This window comes from Lemur catta, chromosome 1 (genome assembly GCF_020740605.2).
Source record: "Lemur catta isolate mLemCat1 chromosome 1, mLemCat1.pri, whole genome shotgun sequence".
NCBI lineage: Eukaryota > Metazoa > Chordata > Mammalia > Primates > Lemuridae > Lemur > Lemur catta.
The window spans coordinates 12,920,971-12,943,012 of record NC_059128.1 but is presented as its reverse complement, the minus strand read 5'-3'; the positions used below and the strand labels follow the sequence as shown (position 1 = coordinate 12,943,012).

At 45.2% G+C, this 22,042-nt stretch overlaps 2 protein-coding genes across 5 annotated transcripts in view; one reads left to right on the top strand and one right to left on the bottom strand.

The window, feature by feature from the left end:
* The first annotated feature begins 422 nt into the window (after positions 1-422).
* On the top strand, positions 423-15,536 carry PSMC1 (proteasome 26S subunit, ATPase 1). Its single transcript, XM_045562101.1, has 11 exons — positions 423-523; positions 4,166-4,219; positions 4,825-4,921; positions 7,221-7,345; positions 7,732-7,917; positions 8,110-8,238; positions 9,135-9,231; positions 11,165-11,354; positions 12,584-12,735; positions 13,716-13,870; positions 15,185-15,536. Exons 1-11 carry the CDS (start codon positions 521-523, stop codon positions 15,317-15,319), a joined length of 1,323 nt encoding a protein of 440 aa, XP_045418057.1. The 5' UTR covers positions 423-520; the 3' UTR covers positions 15,320-15,536.
* A 3,839-nt stretch (positions 15,537-19,375) lies between these two features.
* NRDE2 (NRDE-2, necessary for RNA interference, domain containing) overlaps positions 19,376-22,042 on the bottom strand; it is a 44,511-nt gene continuing 41,844 nt past the window's right edge. Inside the window, exons 13-15 of one of the 4 annotated variants that reach the window (XR_006737687.1) lie at positions 20,380-20,451; positions 19,957-20,142; positions 19,680-19,772 (exon numbers count right to left, since the gene is read on the bottom strand). Coding sequence is in view for 3 of the 4 variants with exons in the window: in XM_045562065.1 (XP_045418021.1) it covers positions 20,233-20,451 (219 nt within the window). In the remaining variant the exon portion in view is untranslated. Of the gene's footprint in view, positions 20,452-22,042 lie in introns of all 4 variants that reach the window. The other 3 variants (XM_045562073.1, XM_045562082.1, XM_045562065.1) reach the window with 3 other exon arrangements.

The following is a 22,042-nucleotide window of genomic DNA, read 5'->3' as shown; positions in this document are numbered from 1 at the left end:
TTGGCATCATCGCACATGTGGGCCATCAGAAAAAAATAGGTTTAGAGACAACTCATTAGGCAAACAATTACTCCCAGATGAGCAGGTTAATGCCAGAGATCGAATATCAACGTAAGTGTTTGTGCAAAAGCATATGTCAATTTCGCAGTTCCAAATGTCATTCCAGTTTTTAGAGCAATATCAAGTCACTCCCACGTATAATTTTTTGCATAATTTAAATATTTTATATTTTAACAACTGTCCTAGTTCTTTGACAGTGTTGTTGTCTTAAGTTGTTGACAAAAGCTTAATGATGGGTATTCAAGACCTTTTTCATGAAAAATATTCATAAGGTTCACATCACGCTTATTAATTACCTTGATGTCACAATCCGCCCCCCCCCAGCCCTTAGAGCGCAACTACGTCCGTACTGGATTTGGTTCCTGCCGGCTCCCGTAGCGTCCCTCAAAAAACTTCCGCTTCGACGGGCCGCTGTGATAGATGCACTTCCGGCAGCGGCAGCTCCGGCGGCCGAGGCAAGATGGTGAGTGACTAAGGGTTTCTTTTGACTGGAGGTCGCAGCGGCCCGAGGCGACAGAACGAGGCGGCTGCCGCGGGAACTCGGTCCGCCGTCTCCTTCTCCCGCCGGTTCGGTCTCCTCGGCCTGCAGGGGCTTCCGGAGACGGCGCTCAGGTCCGCCGCTGGCCGGGGCCGCCCGGCGGGCCTTGCACGGGGACCCTGGATCCGGGGCTCGGCGCGGAGGGTCCCGGGGCGGGCGTGTCGCTGGCTTTGCTTCTCCACCGACCAGGGCTCTGCTGACCGGCGCGGGAGGTTTCTACGGGCGCCTCCTTCAGTAACCGGGACAAATGCTTTCTGAACGGTGCAGGTGAAGGGCGGTAGGAACAGAGAAGGGGGTGGGATTCGTTCCAGCTGAGGAGGGGAGAGCGGAGTCGAGGAGGCCGTTCGCAGTGGGGGACGTTTGACAGTGTAGTTGTCTTAAGTTGTTGACAAAAGCCTAATAATGAGTATTCAAAACTTTTTTCGAGAAAAATATTTATAAGGTTCACATCATGCTTATTAATTACTTTGATGCCACAATCCCCCCGTCCAAGCCCTTGGAGCGCAACTTCGTCGGTTAAAGACTGAGCTGTTAGGCCGGGCGGAGCTTGGAGGGAAAGGTCCCGCGTGCATTAGTAATAATAAAAACGGCTCGCAATTGATTCACTGATTCACTAAGCAAGTGTTTATTGAGTACCCGCCTTTTGTTTGTTCGGCTAGGCTCGTTGTAGGCACCGAGGATACAGGGGGTGAGCAGCAATGAGGTCCCTGCCTTGGTGGAGCTTACATTCTAGGGGAGAAAGCAGACCATAAACAGACGAAGAAATATACAGTGTGATGTCAGGGAGTGGAGTGGGGTGGGGTGGTGTGGCCATTGTTACATAGCTGTTGTATAGAAAGGGATAGAATGCCGAGGGGTGGCTGTTTTTGATAGAATGTCAGCAAAGGCCCTTCCGAGGAGGTGATATTTAAACAGACCTAAACTGAGGGAGTAGCCTGTACAAGTGTCTGAGGGGAAGGTGGTGCCGGCAGAAGGAACAGCAGGTGCAAAGAACCTGAGGTGGGAATGTGTTCCGCCTGTGTCATGAAGGGCAAGAAGGCTGGAGGTCTTACCTGAGTAGTAGTCTAAGTATGTGCCAAGTGCTTTCCCAGCATTTTCACATTTATTCCTCACAACGGTCCCTTGGGGTAATTGTTACTGTCTTTATTTTGCCAAAGAAGAGACTGAAACACAGTAAGTGGCCGTGCTGGAACACGAACCCTGTCAGGCTTTTCTAGAGCAGTAGAGAAACACCCAGGTTTTGGTATCCAGGAGACCTGACCGTGATTCCCAGGTCCACCTCTGACAAGCTTTGTGACAATAGGCAAGTCACTTAACCTCTCAGGGTCTTGCTTTCCTTATTTGTAAATAAGAGGTAATGATGGTACTAATCTCAAAGTGTGTATAAGAATGTTAAGCACACTGCTTGGCCTTTAGTAAGGGCTCAATAATGGATGTGCTTTGTTGTTATTTGAGACTGGGAAACACATAAAATGCCCCAGAGGTGAAGAATTGTGATACCCATTCAGGAAAATGTCCTCCACCTGGGCCAGACTTGGAGGATCATGAGAAAGGTAGATGAACCTGGAAAGATTAGTTGTAGTCAGTTTGGCAGGGGCCAGGCATGCCCAACTAAGGAGTTTGGACATTATGCCGTAAATGCTAGGGAGCAGCTGAGGAGGAGAATGAAAGAATCAGCAGTTGGTTTTAGAAGCTGGAACCACGAGTCTCAATCAGGAGGCTAGAGTCCAAAAAAATGGCCTGGACAAAAACATAGGCAGAGAAATGGAGATAGGAAATAGACAAAAGAGAGTGAAGAACTGAACCAAAATAGATTTGGACTCTTTCAGAGCCCAGATTTTGTAACCAGACTGACAATTAAAGTCCTGACCCTGCCCTTTCTTACTCACCAGTAATATTGGTGAGTACTTCCTTAAGTCAAGTAAATGCTAAAGGGTTTACATGTGTTACCTCATTTCCAGCATCGGATAGGAGCTAGTATGCCCCACTTTCTGGTTAAGGACACCAAACCTCAAGGAGGTGACCTGACTTATCCGAGATCCCATAGCCTGTTGGTGATGGAGCCAGAATTCAGTCCTGGATTCATCTGATTCCACAGCCCATATTCTCAAGCTTGTTGCAGTTTCTCATCTATAATGTGGGGATAATGAACCCTACCTTGGAGGATTATATGGAATTAATGAGATAGGGAAGGAAAATTGTCTAGTACAGAGTTGGGCACATAGTGAGCACCCCACAGACATTGGCTACCCCAGCCATCAGCACATTTCCTTAGGAGGTATAAATAATTGTTAAAGGCCTATAACTTGGATGGCCTGTTTCAGTATAACTAATTCTGTTACCCAGAATATCTCTGAGCCCTTAATTACCTTCTTCAGAATAAAGCACAAAGTTTTAAGAATCTTGCATGTGGGTAGATATATGTGACATGAACTCTATTAGGTAACCATGATATGGTTGTTTTATCTTGATAATGAAACTATTGGTGTATTAATTTAGAGGTGCCTACTTGGAGGTGATTTGAGGGAGTTCAGTGGGCCCCTCTAATCAGTAAGCTTACTCATATTTAAAAATGCCATCATTTCTGAGACGTTGCTCTATGTTAAGCATTGTCCTATAACTGAAGGGTCTGTTTTAAAATCAGAAATCCCACTGACCTTATTAATACACTAAGTTAAGACCTTAAGATGATAACAGCTTTTCACATTGAGAAGAAAGGCCTGCCTGAGGGCCACCGTGCTTTATAGGTGGGTGATAGACGAATTGCTATTGAAAGGAAAGCCTTCTGGATCTTGGTGATATCAAAGTAGGAGTAAATAATTGCTAAATGATTGTTGAGTGTGTAAAGTGACTTGGCTTTCATAGCCTGATTTCATGAAATATACTCTTGGTAGCCTCAGTCTGGTAGTGTTATATTAAAGAATGTCAAGCTCCATATCTTCCCCTCAAGAGAGGGTGATCTTAGAATTTCAGCTTCATTAGTTACATCTACTTCTCAATAGAGTTGTTCTTAATTCTAAGACGCAGTCGATTGCAAGGAGCATGAGTAATATACCTTAACAGCTTTTCAGGGAAAAAGAAATTCTACCACACTAAATGCACACATTAGCTTCAAGGTACATCTTGGGTTCAGAAATGTTAAAATGATGAAGAAGTGTTCATGTTTTAGAATCACAGAACAGGTGGGGTGCAGTGGCTCATGCCTGTAACCCTAGCACTTTGGGAGGCTGAGTCAGGAGGATCACTTGAGGCCAGGAGTTCAAGACCAGCCCGAGCAACTTAGTGAGACCCTATTCTACAAAAAATATAAAAATTAGCTGGGTATGGTGGCATGCCCCTATAATCCCAGCTGCTTGGGAGGCTGAGGCAGGAGGACTGCCTGAGCTCAAGTGTTTGAGGTTGCAGTGAGCTATGATAAAGCCACTTCACTCTACCCCAGCCAATAGAGTGGGACCCTGTCTCAAAAAATAAAATAAATAAATGTAGAATCACAAGACAAAAAGGAGGCTGTTCTTTTGAAGTGATCATATTCTGAATTTACATTTGTGTCTGATTTTTTTCCCCCAGGGTCAAAGTCAGAGTGGTGGCCATGGTCCTGGAGGTGGCAAGAAGGATGACAAGGTAAGTAAGCAGCCAGATATGTACTGTGATCCGAGCAAATTATAGAAAATGTCATAGGTCTCAACTGAGAAGTTCTTTGGGGATACGTGAATTTTAAAAAGTAAAATGATCCAGCAGCTTTTTAACTAGTTTGTCCTACAGGTACAATACCCTTTTCGTGTTTTAGAAAAGATTATTGACCTAACCATCAAATAGGTATTTAGGAGGTAAAGCAGTAACATTACAGAACTGTTAAAGTAAACTGCCTATAAATTTGGCGTTGAATATACTGAGGTGTGAAGAATTGTCTCAAATTACTCAGACTTTTTGGCATAGAATTCAATTTTGACCTCTCTGTACCTTATTGGAATAATGTGACTCACTTGTCATTTATGTGTATGGTAAAAAGATTACATTTATTTATCACAATTACATTTACTTATTAAAATTGCAGGAATATGAAATCCAGTATTTTTTAAAAAGGACAGGTTTTTAGTAGCATCCTAAAAGATAAGGAAAATTGTACCACCTGAAAAATAAATGGTGGTGGTGCAGAAATAAATTTGTATTTTAATATGATTTCTGTGTGATTTTTTTTTTTTTCCCTGCTGTTGTAAAAACTCAAGGACAAGAAAAAGAAGTATGAACCTCCTGTACCAACTAGAGTGGGGAAAAAGAAGAAGAAAACAAAAGGACCAGATGCTGCCAGTAAACTGCCACTGGGTAACGACATGATTTCTCCTTGCTGTCTTTTCAGTTCTTAGGGAAAACCACCTCTGTGCATGTAGCTGAGTGTCTGAAAGGGGAGACAGGAAATAGGGGGGTGGTTGAAGCTCTAGCTCTGTGACTGTACCCCCATTCTGCCTAACTGTAATGTGTGGCATTCCTCTGGGCTGGCATACAAGTTACCCTTTGTTTTAAAATACAGTATTATATGAGTGTCTCACTTTAAGAAGTTCCATTAATTTTCTTTAAATAGCTAGCTCCTGTAGTGTATTAAAAGTGTAGTTTTAGATTACAAAACCCAGGTTGAATTTTGAGTAACTCAAACACTTTATTTCATGAAATGAAATGCCATTGTATTGAAGTTTAGATCATGGAATGCCTGAACTTAATTTTTCAATGGATTCCTGCCAAATAAAAGTGAAACCAGGCGACCCGACCCAGCTCCCCTCTCCATCTACAACCCTGCCAATCCCCCTTGCCTGTCTGTCACACCATCACACTGCCTGCCTTGTTTTTTGACTCTTCTGCATAATAGGGCCTTTGCCCTTACTTTTCCCTTGACATATAATGTTCTTTCCCCACTGGTTATTTTTATTGATTGATTGGTTGATTGATTGAAACAGGGTCTTGCTCTGTCTCCTGGGATAGAGTGCAGTGGTGTCATCATAGCTCACTGCAACCTCAAGTTCCCAGGCTTGAGTGATGCTTCTGCCTCAGCCTCCTGAGTAGCTGGGACTACAGGCACATGCCACCATGCCTGGCTAATTTTTTCTATTTTTTGTAGAGATGGGGTCTGCTCTTACTCAGGCTGGTCTTGAACTCCTGGCCTCAAGTGATCCCCCTGCCTCGGCCTCCCAAAGTGCTAGGATTGCAGGTGTGAGCCACCATACCTGGCCTTCCCCCACTTTTCATGGCTACCTGCTTCTCATCATCCCTTCAGCTCAAATACCTCCCTCACCCCATCTAAAAATGTCTCTCCCTACTTAGAAGAAAAAACTAAAAAGAAATATGTAAACTAATTTTAAAAAAAATATTGTTCAGTTAAGAACAAAGGGAGTCAAATAGTAAAACCAGTCATTAATCTACCAAAGCAATCAATATGGTATTGGTACAGAAGGAGATAATTAGGTCACCAGAACAGAGCAGGAGGTCCAAAAATCGAGTCAAGTTATGTGGACATTTAATATGTTAAATGAGACATTTCAATTCTGTGGGGAATAGGATGAGTTATTTAATATAAATGGCATTTTTAAATTTTAGATCTCTTGCCTCTTATCAGATGGATTACAGCTATACATATATATAATAATAAAATAAAATAAAATATATATATAAATATATATATTTATATATATTTATATATATATAAATTTATATAATATAAATTTATATTATTTAAATAAATAATATATATTTATATATATATTTAAATATATATATATTTTATATATATATAAATATATATAAAAATAAAATAAAATAAATAAATAAATGAAAATTCAGGAAAATATATTTAACCTTAGGGAAGAAGCAGCTTTTTGAAGTAAGTGAAGAAACCCAGAAATCGTAAAAGAAAAGGTTTGACATATTGGTCTATATAAATAAAATTCCTGTGTGGCATGAGACTTCAAAACAAAGTCAAAAGAAACAATACAGTGTGGAAAAAATATTTGCCATATATATGATGAAGAGGGTTAATATCCCTGATATTTCAAAATTCTACAAATAGATGAGTATGTGTACAGCCAGCTTGCAACAGTGTATACTGCCTGAGCAACAAATGTAACTTTTTATTAGCACCTATGGGGAAAAATAAACCAAACTGTCTGTTGGGTCAATGGCTTTTTTCCTCTTTAAGTATGTAGGCTGTTCAGGCAGTGCAAGTCGTTTTGGACTAGCTATTTTGTCATAGACCTCACCCCTATTTTCAAATACATGCTTATAATGGCCCAACTCTCCTTTCCATTTTGGCACATGTTTCCTTAGGGTTACCAGACTTTGAATTTTTCAGAATCTATCCAACCAAAAAAGACTTAGTCCACTGATAGGGTCTCAAAATTATTTAAGTAATTACATCAGAAGCCTGATCCCAAGATTTCCTGGCACACTGTTTTCTATGGGTCTCCAAGACAGTCTTTTTTTGTTGAAGACAAAGCACTGTGACCTAAAGCTGATTTGCAAGCTCTTTTAGAAAAGCATCAAAGTAAAATAAATGCTATAAATGGAAAAAAAACTTACTTCCTTAATTGCAAACTTTAAGCGCCAAGTATAATAAAACTTTATATTTTAATTATAGTGACACCTCACACTCAGTGCCGGTTAAAATTATTAAAGTTAGAGAGAATTAAAGACTATCTTCTCATGGAGGAAGAATTCATTAGAAATCAGGAACAAATGAAACCATTAGAAGAAAAGCAAGAGGTAAGTTGAAAAGTTACCATAATTTTCTTTCTTTTTTTTTTTACAAATTGAATATTTAGAACCTAAAATTATCAACAAATAAATGAGATATTGAAGTAGTTGACCCTGTCCAGGCTTTTTAGCGATTTTTTTTGAGACAGGATCTTGCTCTGTTGCCCAGGCTAGAGTGTAGTGGCATCATTATAGTTCATCTTAACCTTGAACTCCTGGGCTCAAGCGATCTTCCTGCCTCAGCCTCCCAAAGTGCTAGGCCTGCAGGTGTGAGACACCATACCAGCCTAGCTACCTTTTAAAAGCATCAGCTGCTTTGTAAGTATAGTGAACTATTAGAATCATCTGTGTTTTAGGTCTAATCTGCTTTTTCCTCTTGGCATTTTCTTATATAGGAGGAAAGATCAAAAGTGGATGATCTGAGGGGGACCCCAATGTCAGTGGGAACCTTGGAAGAGATCATTGATGACAATCATGCCATTGTGTCTACGTCTGTGGGCTCAGAACACTATGTCAGCATTCTTTCATTTGTAGATAAGGATCTGCTGGAACCAGGCTGCTCCGTCCTACTCAACCACAAGGTAAGGTGACAGTCTCTAGAAAGCCCATAGGAGTGCTTTCTTTCTCCCTCCTCTTAGATCCATCTGCCTGTCCCATGGAAGTGGATTGCCAAAGCACTCCTAAGGGGGGAGAAAGATGCTGAGGTTGGCATTGCTATAAACAGACTGGGTGAACCTCACAGTCCTGTGTTAAAGCTTGCTATTTCCTGTTAGGTGCATGCTGTGATAGGGGTGCTGATGGATGACACAGATCCCTTGGTCACAGTGATGAAGGTAGAAAAGGCCCCCCAGGAGACCTATGCTGATATTGGTGGATTGGACAACCAAATCCAGGAAATTAAGGTATGACTGGGAACCATCTCTGGGACTTCACACTTTTGGTTTCTGCCGCTGTCCTATTTAGGGTACTTCAGAGTTGTTTTTTATGTTTGTTTGTTTTTATTGATCAGGCCAGTAGCTGACTCAGTTTGCCAGTTCTGGTATTGTTGTATTTGTTGATACTGAGTTAGGTAATAGAAATAACAATAAATTGTATGGTAGTGCTTACAGCAGCTGCAGCTTAATACTTCTTATATGTAATGTTTAATGTATGGTCTGTGAACACATAATGTTTCCAATTGTGTTGACTTCAGCTGTGGGTATCTGGAAACCTCCAGTGTTTTATGGAGGTTGCATGTGTACCTGCACACACTTGCACAGCAGTGGGGTCTAGAACATAATCCCAGCGTCTCTGTGCTCCTGGGGGTTGTGGGAGATGTGGTCATTGAGCATGGCGGTGGGTCAGCTCTCTGCATGTTCTTCCATTCGTAGGGAAATCATTCAGAGCTATCCCAGATCTCCACCGGTGATCTTGGCTAGGAAATAGCCATGATGTCCCTAAGGTGGGAACAGCAGTCAGAAGACTTTCCCTGTCCTATCTGTAGTTTAATTGAAAAGGGTGAATTTTAGCTTTCTTAAGTCTTAAATGTTGCTCAAGGTTGGCAACATTTAAGGAAAGTAGAAGGGAATTTGGGTGCAATTAGGAAGAAGGGTGGGGTGCTGGGAGCTCAGGTAGGACAGGTATCCTCTTCAGTATGGCTTTGCTGCTAATGGAAGTTAAGCACCTGGTCTTTAAGAAGAGTAATTGAGGATTTTGCTTATTTTTATTGAAAGCAAGATATTCTCATGATGCCAATTAATAAATCTAATAATTTCAGTAAGAAAGCTTTTCATTTTTACCAAGTATTTGTTTTCTATAGGAATCTGTGGAGCTTCCTCTCACCCATCCTGAATATTATGAAGAAATGGGTATAAAGCCCCCTAAGGGGGTCATTCTCTATGGTCCACCTGGCACAGGTATGCTGTTTGACACTTTGCACGCACTCAGCTTGTCTCTTACACAGCAGCATTGGATATTTATAATTCCTAAAGCATTGAGTGAGGACACCACAGCTCCTCAGTTTAAAACAGGGCTGCTCAACCTTGGCTGTACACTGGAACCATATAGGGAACTTTAAAAAATACTGATGCCTGGTCCCATCCCCAAAGATCCTGATACATTCATCTGGAGTGTGGTCAAGCCTCAGAGCCATGATTAAGAACTGCTGCTTTCAAAGCTGTATTCTGTGGTGTTTAGATCAGATTAATTTTCCTGGCCCATAGTACTGAATAATAAATATATGTTGGAAGAATAAGCGAATGAAGATAAAAACTTATATATGTTTGGTTCATTATGCAATAAGTTGACCTGAGTTAGTCGTAGAGCCCAGGACTTAGCAGTTCATCGCTATGGAAATTCCAAAGGAAGAGCAGTCGTTTGCTTTAAGAATTGACGCTGTGTTCCTAAGAGGATCTTTGCTAGCTGAGGGGTGCCCGCACTGGAGGGACTGGGAGATACCTGTACTCAGAGGCCTAGAGCTAGAAGAGATCACTCTATTGCAGCCTCTCATCTTACAGCTTTGGGAGATACGTTTCAGAAAGGCCCTAAGAGCCCTGGGAGTTGAGCTGGTAACAGGGCTGGAGCTGGAACGCAGCCTCCGGACCCTTTGCCGCAGGCCTTCTGCATGGTACTGGCACTAAAGGGGCTGCAGTAAAAAATCACTGGGCAGGCATGATCATTGGAGGGGTAGGAGACTTGTTTCTCTGGCCATTAAAGCAGCCCAGTAGCTATACTTGGATGCTTCTGGGCTGTAAAATCTCATCTACTTAAAAGGTCCTCTTTATCTTCTGTTTATTCTCCCTAATTGATGGTTTCAGGGAGCAGTCCAGCCTTTGCACCTGCCACCATGCCTGTCTGACTAAGGGGAACATCATTGCTGAATGTTGCAAAACTTAACTTTGTGTCAGCCTTTCCACTTCCGTGAAGTCTTCCGTGTCACTCACCAGCCAGCCTCTTCCCCTGCTGGTCTGAGACTGCCAGTTCTGCCTGTAACTGCCTCTGTGTCCTGAGGACCTATCCAGCCCTTGCCTGTGTTCTCACTTACCCAGGTCTTAACAGCTCTAAAATTTTCAAATCGGGCATTCTTTGCTGACTTTTGTTTTTGGCCTGAAAGAGAAATAGCAGGCAGTAAAGCAATATTGGAAATGTTGTTTTAACTCTTTGCTGTGACAGGTGGGAAGAACTGCCTGTCCCTCAGAGAGGCTCGCCACAGATTGAGAAGAGTCTCCTGAGCTTCCCGTCAGGAGCTAGTCCTGGTCCCACTGTCTGAGCCGGCAGTGAGCCCACCCAGCCCACCCAGCAACTGCTCTCCTGGTAGCACCGGGCACTGCTGGCCTGGGGCTCAGAAACACGTCAGTGTGTCTCCTTAGAGCCGAACCCAGAACTCCCAGCCTTTTTTTCATCACTGATTATTTTGTTGGTGTTTAATTTTGTTCTCTAACCCTGGGCTGGATGGGTCAGGTTAATATATGCAACTTCAAAGGGGCCCAAGGAAGGCTCACCCAGAGAAAAAATGAGATTTATTTCATCACTGGTACAGAGCAATTCTTCCTATAGGCATTTATAGTTTACAGTTCTTTAGTGGAAACTGGATCAAGGTTTGAAAATAACCAAGTAAAAAGTATTTTCTGACATTATCATGATGTCAGAACTATTTAGGAAAACAGTTCAAAATACTCAAAACATGATAGATTTTTCTGAATTTCCTCTTACCTATTTAGGAGAACAGAATGTCAGGACACCTAAATGGTGTGTGCCTTTTCATCAGTGGGGCCTGCCCAATTTTGGTGTCCATTTAAGATGGTAATGATAGCATTTTTAACTTAAAACCTTATCTTTTTTCTAAAATAGGTAAAACCTTGTTAGCCAAAGCAGTAGCAAACCAAACCTCAGCCACTTTCTTGAGAGTGGTTGGCTCTGAACTCATTCAGAAGTACCTAGGTGACGGGCCCAAACTTGTGCGGGAACTGTTTCGAGTCGCTGAAGAACATGCACCTTCCATCGTGTTTATTGATGAAATTGATGCCATTGGGACAAAAAGGTACAGTTTCTCATACCTATTTTGCATTGTTCAGAGGCAATATTGCATAGCTCTTCTCTGAGGATGAACGCTCTCTAGGCTCTGCCTGTGGCCACAGTTCTTGCTGTGCACACCCTCCGTAGATGCTTCATGCTCTGCACTCCTGGGGGCCAGGTAACAACGGCCTAGGAGCTGTGAAAGTCTTGATATTGTTCAGTCGTGAATAGCATGTCTTGAGCCAGGCTCACCCTGAGCCAGGACCATCTGGACTCTGGGGACACAGCTGTGAGCACAACTGTTTCTGCCCTCGAGGTGCTCACAGTCAGGTTGAGAGATCAGACACCAAACGTGGAGTTAAAATAAATGAAAAACAGGCTGGGCGTGGTAGCTCACGCCTGTAATCCTAGCACTCTGGGAAGGCCGAGGCGGGCAGATCGTTTGAGCTCCTGAGTTCGAGACCAGCCCGAGCAAGAGCAAGACCCCATCTCTACTAAAAATAGAAATTATATGGACAACTAAAAATATATACAGAAAAAATTAGCCGGGCATGGTGGCGCATGCCTGTAGTCCCAGCTACTCGGGAGGCTGAGGCAGGAGGATTGCTTGAGCCCAGGAGTTTGAGGTTGCTGTGAGCTAGGCTGACGCCACGGCACTCCAGCCCGGGCAACAGAGTGAGACTCTGTCTCAGAAGAAAGAAAGAAAGAAAGAAATGAAAAACAATTTCAGGCACAGAAACTGCTCTAAAGAAATATGATCTGTAATTGGGCTGATGGGGCAGGGGGTATCTTAGTCCATTTGTGCTGCTATAACAAAATGTCACAGACTGAGTAATTTATAAAGAATGGAGATATATTCCTCACATTTCTGGAGGCTGGGAAGTTCAAGATCAAGGTGCTGGCATTGGTGTCTAGTGAGGGCTGTTCTCTGCTACCAAGATGACACCTTGTTTGTTCTGTTCTCCAGAGGGATAAACACTAACAAGCCTAAGCTAGATCCCTCCAGCTCTTTATAAGGCACGACTCCATGTCTGATAAGGCTCTGCCCTACCACCACAGTGGGAATTCAGTTTCAACACACAAATTCAGACTATAACAGAGGGTGCTGATTCTTTTGCTAGAACAATTGAGGGAGTGACATTTAGGTTGAGAAAGGAATGTTGAGGTGTTTTGTCATGATGAGGTCTTTGCTATAATTCCCCATTAGCAGATCAGTTGGGTCTTCATTCCTTCTTCTGCTTTTCTTTCCCAAAGATATGACTCAAATTCTGGTGGTGAGAGAGAAATTCAGAGAACAATGTTGGAACTGTTGAACCAGTTGGATGGATTTGATTCAAGGGGAGATGTGAAAGTTATTATGGCCACAAACCGAATAGAAACTTTGGATCCAGCACTTATCAGACCAGGTTAAATTTCTTTTGTTTCATCGTGGAGAATTAATGTGTTTATATAATTTGTGTTTTAAGTGTGCTTTAGGAGGATCATCAAATGATACAGTGAAACTTAGAATATTAGACAAGAGCATGATATAGTTTGTGCACTGTGGCCCTTTGAATTCTAGTCCCTGTGTCTTTTTTTTTTTTTTTTTTTTTGAGAGAGTCTCACTCGGTTGCCCTGAGTACTGTGGCATCACAGTCCTATGTCTTGATCCTTCCTTTCCCATAATATTCCCTCCCTTTTTAGCCTCAAGAACTTGGTGCCTTTTCCTGAAGAAATCATTCATACGATAGCTAGGTGTAGTCTTTACATTCAGGTACTACCAGAAGTAGTAGTACTTTGCCATCTTTTGTAAGGTTTTTAGCAAGACAGGTCTGTCCTTTTTCACTAAATATGCCATTCAGGAATTGCTTCTTTCATTTATTTCTTTTTTTTTTTTGAGACAGAGTCTCGCTGTGTTGCCCGGGCTAGAGTGAGTGCCGTGGCATCAGCCTAGCTCACAGCAACCTCAAACTCCTGGGCTTAAGCGATCCTACTGCCTCAGCCTCTTTTTCTATATATATATTTTTTAGTTGGCCAGATAATTTCTTTCTATTTTGAGTAGAGACGGGGGTCTCGCTCTTGCTCAGGCTGGTCTTGAACTCCTGACCTCGAGCAATCCACCCGCCTCGGCCTCCCAGAGTGCTAGGATTATAGGCATGAGCCACCGCGCCCGGCCTCTTTCATTTATTTCTGAAGCTAAAAAGGAAAGAGGATTTCTTTTAAATGAGGTGAATTCAAATGTAGAAACTTACACTGTAAAAACAAATGTTCACTTTTTAAGATTTGGATGTCCTTCCCTCAGAATATTGTCTGACTGAAATAAAGGAGATGGACTGAGGCCTCTTTCTGAGCCAGGGTAGGGCCCGTCCTGGTTGGGGCTGTGGCTAAAAACTTTTTATACCTGCAGGCCGCATCGACAGAAAGATCGAGTTCCCCCTGCCCGATGAAAAGACTAAGAAGCGCATCTTTCAGATTCACACAAGCAGGATGACACTGGCTGACGATGTAACTCTGGACGACTTGATCATGGCTAAAGATGACCTGTCGGGTGCTGACATTAAGGTGAGAACCTGCACCAGGTCAACTTGTTTCTGGAATTATGGCCTATCGATCAGGAAAGACTGTGTGTTCTTGAGGTGGTGGTTAGGTGGGGTAGATATGTGGGTGTCTGGGTTTTAACATCATAATTGTCATATTGGTTTACCATGACATCCAAAATGGTAGATTCACTTATTACTGTAAGTCACTTTTAATGCCCCATTTTATGGAGTAAATGACTCTAAATCACCTGTACTGGCACTAAGCTTGCCGCTACCTCCACTAGGCCTGGTGACTTTCTCAGGTGTGTCAGTTATAGCCACTCAGTCCTGGGTCAGGGAAGACCCCACCCCAGAGCTGCAGAGTAGGGACCAGCACCCACTGCATTCATGTTCTGGTAGGTTGTACCAGATTGTGCCTCTTGGTTTTACCACGAACGTACATGAGTTAGGACATTTCTTCCCAGATTTATAGCCAAGCCTGGCAGCGCTGAATATAGGTGCAGCCTGCTTTCCCTGGGAAGATGTGGGTTCTTGTCAGGCGCACGTGCCATGGATAGGTGGGAACAGCACGTGCCCTGCCTTTCTGGCCAGCACCTGCACCAAGCCCATGGGGCTTTGGTCCCAGAGAACTAGGTTAGTATCTCAGTTGGTGAGTAAAATCTTTTTTTAATTGAAATTATTTAGAAAATTTTTAAGCCTTCAAAAATGTTGTAGCAGAGTAGTACAGTGATGTACCAAGTTAACATTTTACCTATTTGTTTTCTCTTTTTCTATACAAACACACTTTCTTTTCTGCTGAACCATTTGGCTATAACTAAACAGAAACTTCTTGCCAGGACTAAGTATTTTTGTCACATCATGTTGCGTACATTTATATTTATATTAGAATAAATATTATACTGTAACTTTCAGTATCTAACCAGAATACCTGTTTGCTTACGACTACATAAATGAAGTGGGCATATACTCTCAATTGCCTCTGAGTTTCAGGGTATAATTTCATCTATTTCCTAGCAATATTATTCCCTTTAACAAAAGTACAGCTGTAAGAATTTACTGACCTGCCAAGCCACACAGCTTAGTAGAGCCTGAGCCAAAACTAGAACCCACAGCCTTGATTCCTGGGCCAGTCTTCTCTCTTATCTATAATTACTCCCAGTTTAAGCTACTTTAAATCCTTTCAGGAAATAATTGGATGCTTAAAACATTTTAAAAATCTAATCATTTCCCAAATGAGCAACTGTGCTTAGTCTGGTTATCTTATACCTTATTTCAAAATAGCTTTCTGAATTGTTTGTTAGAATAAAATAAGTATTCATACTGTTCTTTCTTACAGGCAATCTGTACAGAAGCTGGTCTGATGGCCTTAAGAGAACGTAGAATGAAAGTAACAAATGAAGACTTCAAAAAGTCTAAAGAAAATGTTCTGTATAAAAAACAAGAAGGCACCCCTGAGGGGCTCTATCTCTAGTGAACCACAGTTGCTATCAGGAAAATGGGGGTTTTCCTGACCTGAGAGGGATGAGATGGGGAAGTTGCCCAGAGGGATCCATGTTCCCGTTGACTGTTATTAGCAAACATCCCATGTGTCTTTTGGAGTATGATGTGTAAGCTGTCCCTCGGGCAGCCTTCGTCTGCTGGTCACTGTGCAGTACTCTGCCTCCCAATAAAGCAGGCTCTTTCACAAACACTTTGTCCCTATTTCTGGAGTCTGCAGTGACAGGACTCAGGTCGACGTTTCCTTGCTGGCTGTCAGCTGACTGCCCTCCTCCATCCTCAGCCAGCAGCAGCAGGTCAAAGCCCTCTGAAGCTCTGGTTCTCCTGCCTTTTCTTCTGTCTTCACATCCCTCTGACCCTTCTTTCTGCCTCTACACTTTTAAGGACCTTCATTACTACATTAGGGCCACCAAGATAATCCAGGATAGTCTCCCCACTTTAAGGTCTGCAACCTTAATTTCCATCTGCAAAGTTCCTTTTGCCATGTGACATATCACAGCTCCGGGGCTTGGGGTGTAGACATCTTGGGGGGGGGGCACTCTGCCTACCACAGACGACATCAACACATGTTGGCAGCTCAGTGCAGGATAAGGACGATGTACCTGTGGGAGGGTGTCCACGTGGGGCACAGCACGAGCACTCAGCATGGGCAGGGTGAGGATGGCATCCGTGTGGGTGTCGGAGCCCAAGGCTGAAGTGGAACAACTGTATGGAGTGTAGGAGCCCAAGCAGGTGAGGAAGACATCTGTGCAGGGACTGGATGGCAGCAGTCAAGTAAACAGTAAGGACAGTGGACGCCAGGCTCCTCTCAGAAGGAGTCACAGATATGGAGGGGAAGAAAACGAGAATAAACTCTCCACCAAGAGCTCCTGGGAACAGCGACACCCCTCCCTGTTGCAAGGAGCACACCTAGACCCAGCTCTTTGCTTCAAAATATCATTCTCCACTAAAAGGAGCCAGAGCTGATTCCAGAGCTACAAGAAAGTACGTTTTGCCAGAAAGCAAGAGAGAGAGAGCTCAAAGAACGATGGAGGATGTGTCAAAAGGACACAGAAGCCCGCCTGAAGGGCTTCCACTGGCCAAATCTGGGACAATTTGAGCATCAAAATAATTAACAATATTAACAGAATACAGTATGGTCCTCAATAAAATAGGAAACTATGAGCTCATACTAATACATATGAATTGATTGAAAGTTTGACGCGGGCTGGGCCTAGTGGCTCATGCTTATAATCTCAGTTTTTGGGAGGCTGAGGCAGGAGGATTGCTTGAGGCCAGGAGTTCAAGGCTGCAGTGAGCTATGATTATGCCACTGCACTCTAGTCTGGGTGACAGAGCGAGACCCCATCTCTTACAAAAAGGAAAAGAAAAAAGTAAGTTTGATGAGGAATAGGGCATTTAAAGAGTTTCAAAATACCTCCCCATGAAATGCTTTTCAATTAGGAAAGGAATGAGCAACTTCATGTTGGAGAAGCCCAGCAGACACCATCTTTTCCAAGTGATCAAAATGATCATCATCAGTAATGGGGCACCTTGAAAATGTGTGCCACCACCCGAGAGGTGTCACTGCTGTGATGCCAGTGCCTAGAGTCAGGGTAGGGAAGTGGGACGCAGCAGGGTAGTGGCTGAACTACACCCCCAGCCTAACCACTGCCCTGCTTTGCGTGTTGACCAAAATGCTGCTGCAATTGCTATTTCTACAGATGGTCACTGAGGCCTGCAGTGCCAAGTGCTGGGACCAGGGTTCTCAGTGAGCAATTTCTTCCCTGGCTTCTTGCTCCTGGTGGGCAAGGCAGGGCCAGCCCTGTCTGCCTGTGAAAAAGCCCTTCCTTAGGCCGGGCGCGGTGGCTCATGCCTATAATCCTAGCACTCTGGAAGGCCGAGGCGGGTGGATTGCTTGAGCTCAGGAGTTCGAGACCAGCCTGAGCAAGAGCAAGACCTCGTCTCTACTAAAAATAGAAAGGCACTATCTGGTCAACTAAAATATATATATAGAAAAAATCAGCCGGGCATGGTGGCGCATGCCTGTAGTCCCAGCTACTTAGGAGGCTGAGGCAGTAGGATTGCTTAAGCCCAGGAGTTTGAGGTTGCTGTGAGCTAGGCTGACGGCACGGCACTCACTCTAGCCCAGGCAACAAAGCAAGACTCTGTCTCGAAAAAAAAAAGAGAAAAGCCCTTCCTCAGTGGAACCGTCTCAGGGTGAACTCTCTCCCACCGCTCCCTCCAAAGCATGCATTTGGGCTTTTCCAGGGATCATCATATCTTCTCTTTTTATTTTTTCATTTTATTTTTTTGAGACAGTGTCTCACTCTGTTGCCTGGGCTAAAGTGCCATGGCATCATCCCAGCTCATTGCAACCTCAAACTCCCGGGCTCAAGCGATCCTCCAGCCTCAGCCTCCCGAGTGGCTGGGACTACAGGTGTGTGCCACCACACCCAGCTAATTTTTAAAATTTTTGTAGAGATGGAGTCTCACTATGTTACCCAGGCTGGTCTCAAACTTCTGGCCTCAAGCAATCCCCCTGCCTCAACCTCCCAAAGTGCTGTGATTGCAGGTGTGAGCCACCACCATGTCTTCACTTTTTAAGTGCAAGATAACGACCATCATACCTTAGAAGCAGCAGCTCCCAGCTGTCTCCTCTTACCTCAGACCCAGCACTGAAGGTGCCTCCTGACCACCTGCAGGCCCAGCAACCCTCATGCCACAGCTGTCGCTACCACATCATTCCAGCAGAGAGCACTGTCCCAGAACTAAGAGGGTGCCGACCCCAACAGGCAGTGACAAGCAATCCTGGAAATACTCAATATTCCTGAGAAAAGCACGAGCAACTGTCTGATTGACTTCAAAAAACTCAACACACCCTCCCCAGCCCACCAGGATGACTGTTAGTCTTGGGAGGAGCCTAACTGTCTCTCAGCCTTTTGTGTTTAACAATGTCAAATAGGCTTTTTAAAAAAATCCTAACAATGATTATCTCACCGTCCTTTTTTCTATAAAACATCTACCCTCAGGAATCTGAGTTTTTTTAAAAACCTCTTCCCATGCAGCAAGCAATGTGCTGCCAGTCAGTCTGAGAAGCTGCGTTACCGTCCGGGGTCACTGCCCATGTGCACCAGCCACTCCAGGTTCCCCAGGGACAGGCTGCTGCTGGGGCTTGAGGGGGCCAGTTGACCACAGGCTGCCCCATTACGCTGCCCTCAGAAGTGCTCCAGCTACTACCTTCTTTCTCCCAGACGTGTCCCTCAGTTGCCAAAATTATACACTGGCTTTTCTAAACGAGGTGCCAAGGAAATACAAGTCTTAAACAATTCTAAAAAATGATGATTAAACAAAAAAGCCAGAGAGATGCTATCCACTAGCTATCCGGTTTAGAGCAGGAGCTCGGGGAGGCAAGAAAGCCTCCCAGCCATAGGTTAATAGTGACAATGACTTCGGCACTAAAAAATCTGCTCGGAAGCAGAAAAGAGCCTGACTGTGGATATTTACATTTTATTCTATTCACAGCCCTCAGAAATCAAAACCAGAACATGCCTGGTCTTGGCCTTCATACCTCAAGCAGTTGACACACAGGAGTCAAGAGCAGCTTCGGCACCTCCTGCAGGCAGGGCGGGAGTTGGCGGGCAAGGCCTGGCCCAGAGGGCCTCATCCCCGAGGTCCCCAGGTCCCGCAGGGAACAGCCTGACTAGGCCCCAGCGCCTGGGTCTCTCCCAAGCTCCCAGGGCGGCTGCTGCCGCCATCCCCGAGTAGGACTTGGGGAATAAGGAGACGCTCGCCACACACCTGATCCAGGCCACCGAGTGTTCACTGAGTCTCCACTGCACTGGTCTGGGGCCAAGAGCAAAATCTGCTCTCCTACTGCCCAGCCTGGGGGAGGAAGTCCTCGTGCTGAGTAACCTGACCTTTAAGTCCGAACTGTCTCACAGAGGACGTGGCAGGACCACCAAGGAGCCAGCCCAGGGACACTTTCACTGTGGCGGGGCTGGTGCTGGCTGGGCACAGGAGAGCAAACAAACAGGAATGAAGTCACACCTCAACTGTTACCGTTTAATTATCACTTGAAATGATTCTTTGTCGATGTACATATATATATACACACATGTTCACATATATAATATGTAAAACAATGGTTTTCGTGTCATTTACACACCCCAAAGATGTGCAAGATGTGAGAGACTGGCAACCCAGACACAAATTGCCAAGAAAGAATGCTTTAAAAGCAGAGGTCTCCTAACACACACACATCCTCCTCTTACTTCTCCTGGCTCCGACAGGCGGGCGATGCGGCCGGTCCCTCCTGGTCTCTAGTCCTCAAGCAGGAGCTCCAGCTCCTCCAGCGGCAGGCGCACCCGGAGCTCCTTCTCGGTCATCAGATCCAGGATCTCCTGCGTCTCCTCGGGGAAGTACTCCACGGCGTCCATGTACAGCACCTGGGCAGGGAGGAAGACCCACCTGGTCAGCCAGCCGCTTCCCGTTAGCGCGGGGGAGCTCAGGAAAGCAGCAGGTTCCCGGCGAGCCTGCCCTCCGGGCACCCCCGCAGCCCGCACTCCCCTCCACGCGGGCCTTCCAGCCCAGGCAGCACCTGGGCACGTGGAGGAAGGACACTGAACTCACAAACGCAGAGAGTGGGTAAGCTCTGAGGCAGGCCTTCTTTCAGAGGTGGGGCAGAGTCGTTGACAGACACTGCAGTCCCCATCAATTTGATTCCTGGCCTGGGCTCTGCAAGCAGAGTTGGGACGGGGATTCCAACTCTTTCAGCATCTGGGCTGAACTCCGGGCAAATGCTGGGAAACCAGCTACCTGCAGCAACGCAGCCATGAAGCACCGGGTCCAGTGCAAGGAAAGGAAACCAATGTCCGTAAGGCTCTGACCCCGCAGGGGACAAGTTCACTAGGATGTGCCTTGGGACAGGGTATTCGTATCCACAGAGCCGAAGGTGCCCAATGACACAGGGGTGGGCCAGGTAGACACTGGCTGGACTGAGGCCTGGCAGGAAGGGCCTTGGGAATCTGAGGATACCATGATCTTTAACCTTACCTTTGCCCAAGGACAATTTTGAAGCGCTTTGTAGAATACACCTTTGCTTCTTTCTTTATTTCCTAACGAAACCTGAGATGAGGGGAAGAAAAATACAGAAGTGGCCGACTGAGCAGGCTAAGGCCGTAAGAACACCCTGCACGAGGGCACACGGCTCCTCAGCTGCAGCAAGTCAGCCTGCAGGCAGAGCCCGGCACCACGCGGTGCCTGATGGGTACCAGAGAACCCCCTGGGGTCGTTTCCCCTCCACAGACAGCCCCAGAGTGTCAACCTCTAACACTCCTGACTTTTCAGTCTTGTATCTCCCCCTGTGCTGGGAGCCATCACACCCTGGGGTTAGTAACAGTGTTTCGTGAGGGGACAACGTGTCAGTGAGATGAGGCTGACGACCTTACACAAATAGAGTTCTTCTATAGTATTTATCTCAGAAAAAAAAAAAAAAAGACAAAATATTTGCTTTAATACTTGTCATTTTCTGAAAACTGTCTTTAGAGAAATGAGACAACCAGGACTGTGATCAACCACCCTATTAAAGGTCAAGTTCCGTCAGAAATCTCAGTCAGGGAGTGCAGATATTCACATGTTTTTCTCTGCAGACATAAAACTCTCAGTCTCAATAGCCACACAATCTCTTTCCTGGCTCAGTGTGGAAGGAGACGGAGCCCCCATCAAGCCACTCCAGGAATCACAGCCCACCTGGGACAGCTCCAGGACACGCTGGCGTGTGCAGCGGAGTGGGCACAAGCAGAGCTCGTGCAGCTGAAGTCTGTCTCTGCTGTTCCACCCATCCACCTCCTTCAGACTTCCCATTCCTCCCTCAGCAGAGTGTTCTAGCGGACACCGGCTCTTCCCACCATGCGGCCAGCGCACAGCATCCAGCACGGAACCAGCAAGGGTTGTTGACAGACCTCCCAGAAATCCAAGCAATGGTATCCAGAGACTCCAACTTACTGCTCAGGAGCTCCATCTACCAAGGATGGGCCCACTCCCTTTTTAATTTTTGTTTTGTTTTTAGGAGATGGAGTCTTGCTACATTGCCCAGGCTAGTCTTGAACTCCTGGGCTCAAGCGATCCTCCTCCCTCAGCCTCCTGAGTAGCTGGGGCTACAGGCATGTGCCCTGGGCCCAGCCCTGTTCAGTGTGTTAAGGCTAACCCCCAGTCACAGGGACCGTACCTCTGGGCTGTAACCAGCACCTGTGGTAACCCTGCTTCAGGCAAAGCTCAGTCTCTCCCCAGCCTTGCCAAGTGCTACCCAGAAAGCCAGAGGACTCCTGTGTGTCCTCCCTGGGGTGAGCCTCCAGTTCTAAGGCTGGGCCTCTTAATTTATAACCAAAGAGCCGGTGTGAGCTGTCCTTCCCTACCATGCCAACATACTTCAATGTCCTCTCCTAAAACATTGACTAAACGTAAGACTCTTTTTCCTCTTTTTGAAGGAAGAGACAAAAATTGTATTACTGCACTTTCTCAACTACACACAACTAGTCCCAGAATTCGACACATCCAGGTGCTCCGGTGCCCAGCTGGCCTCCGATGACAACAGTTCTCTGCGTTTCTTTTATCCAGCAGCCACTGGAGATGTCTTCCCTGGGTCAGGTCTGGGCTTGCCAGCAGGTGCAGCCCTAGTAGTGACTGTGTGTGGTTTCCCAGCCATGGTTTCATGTCA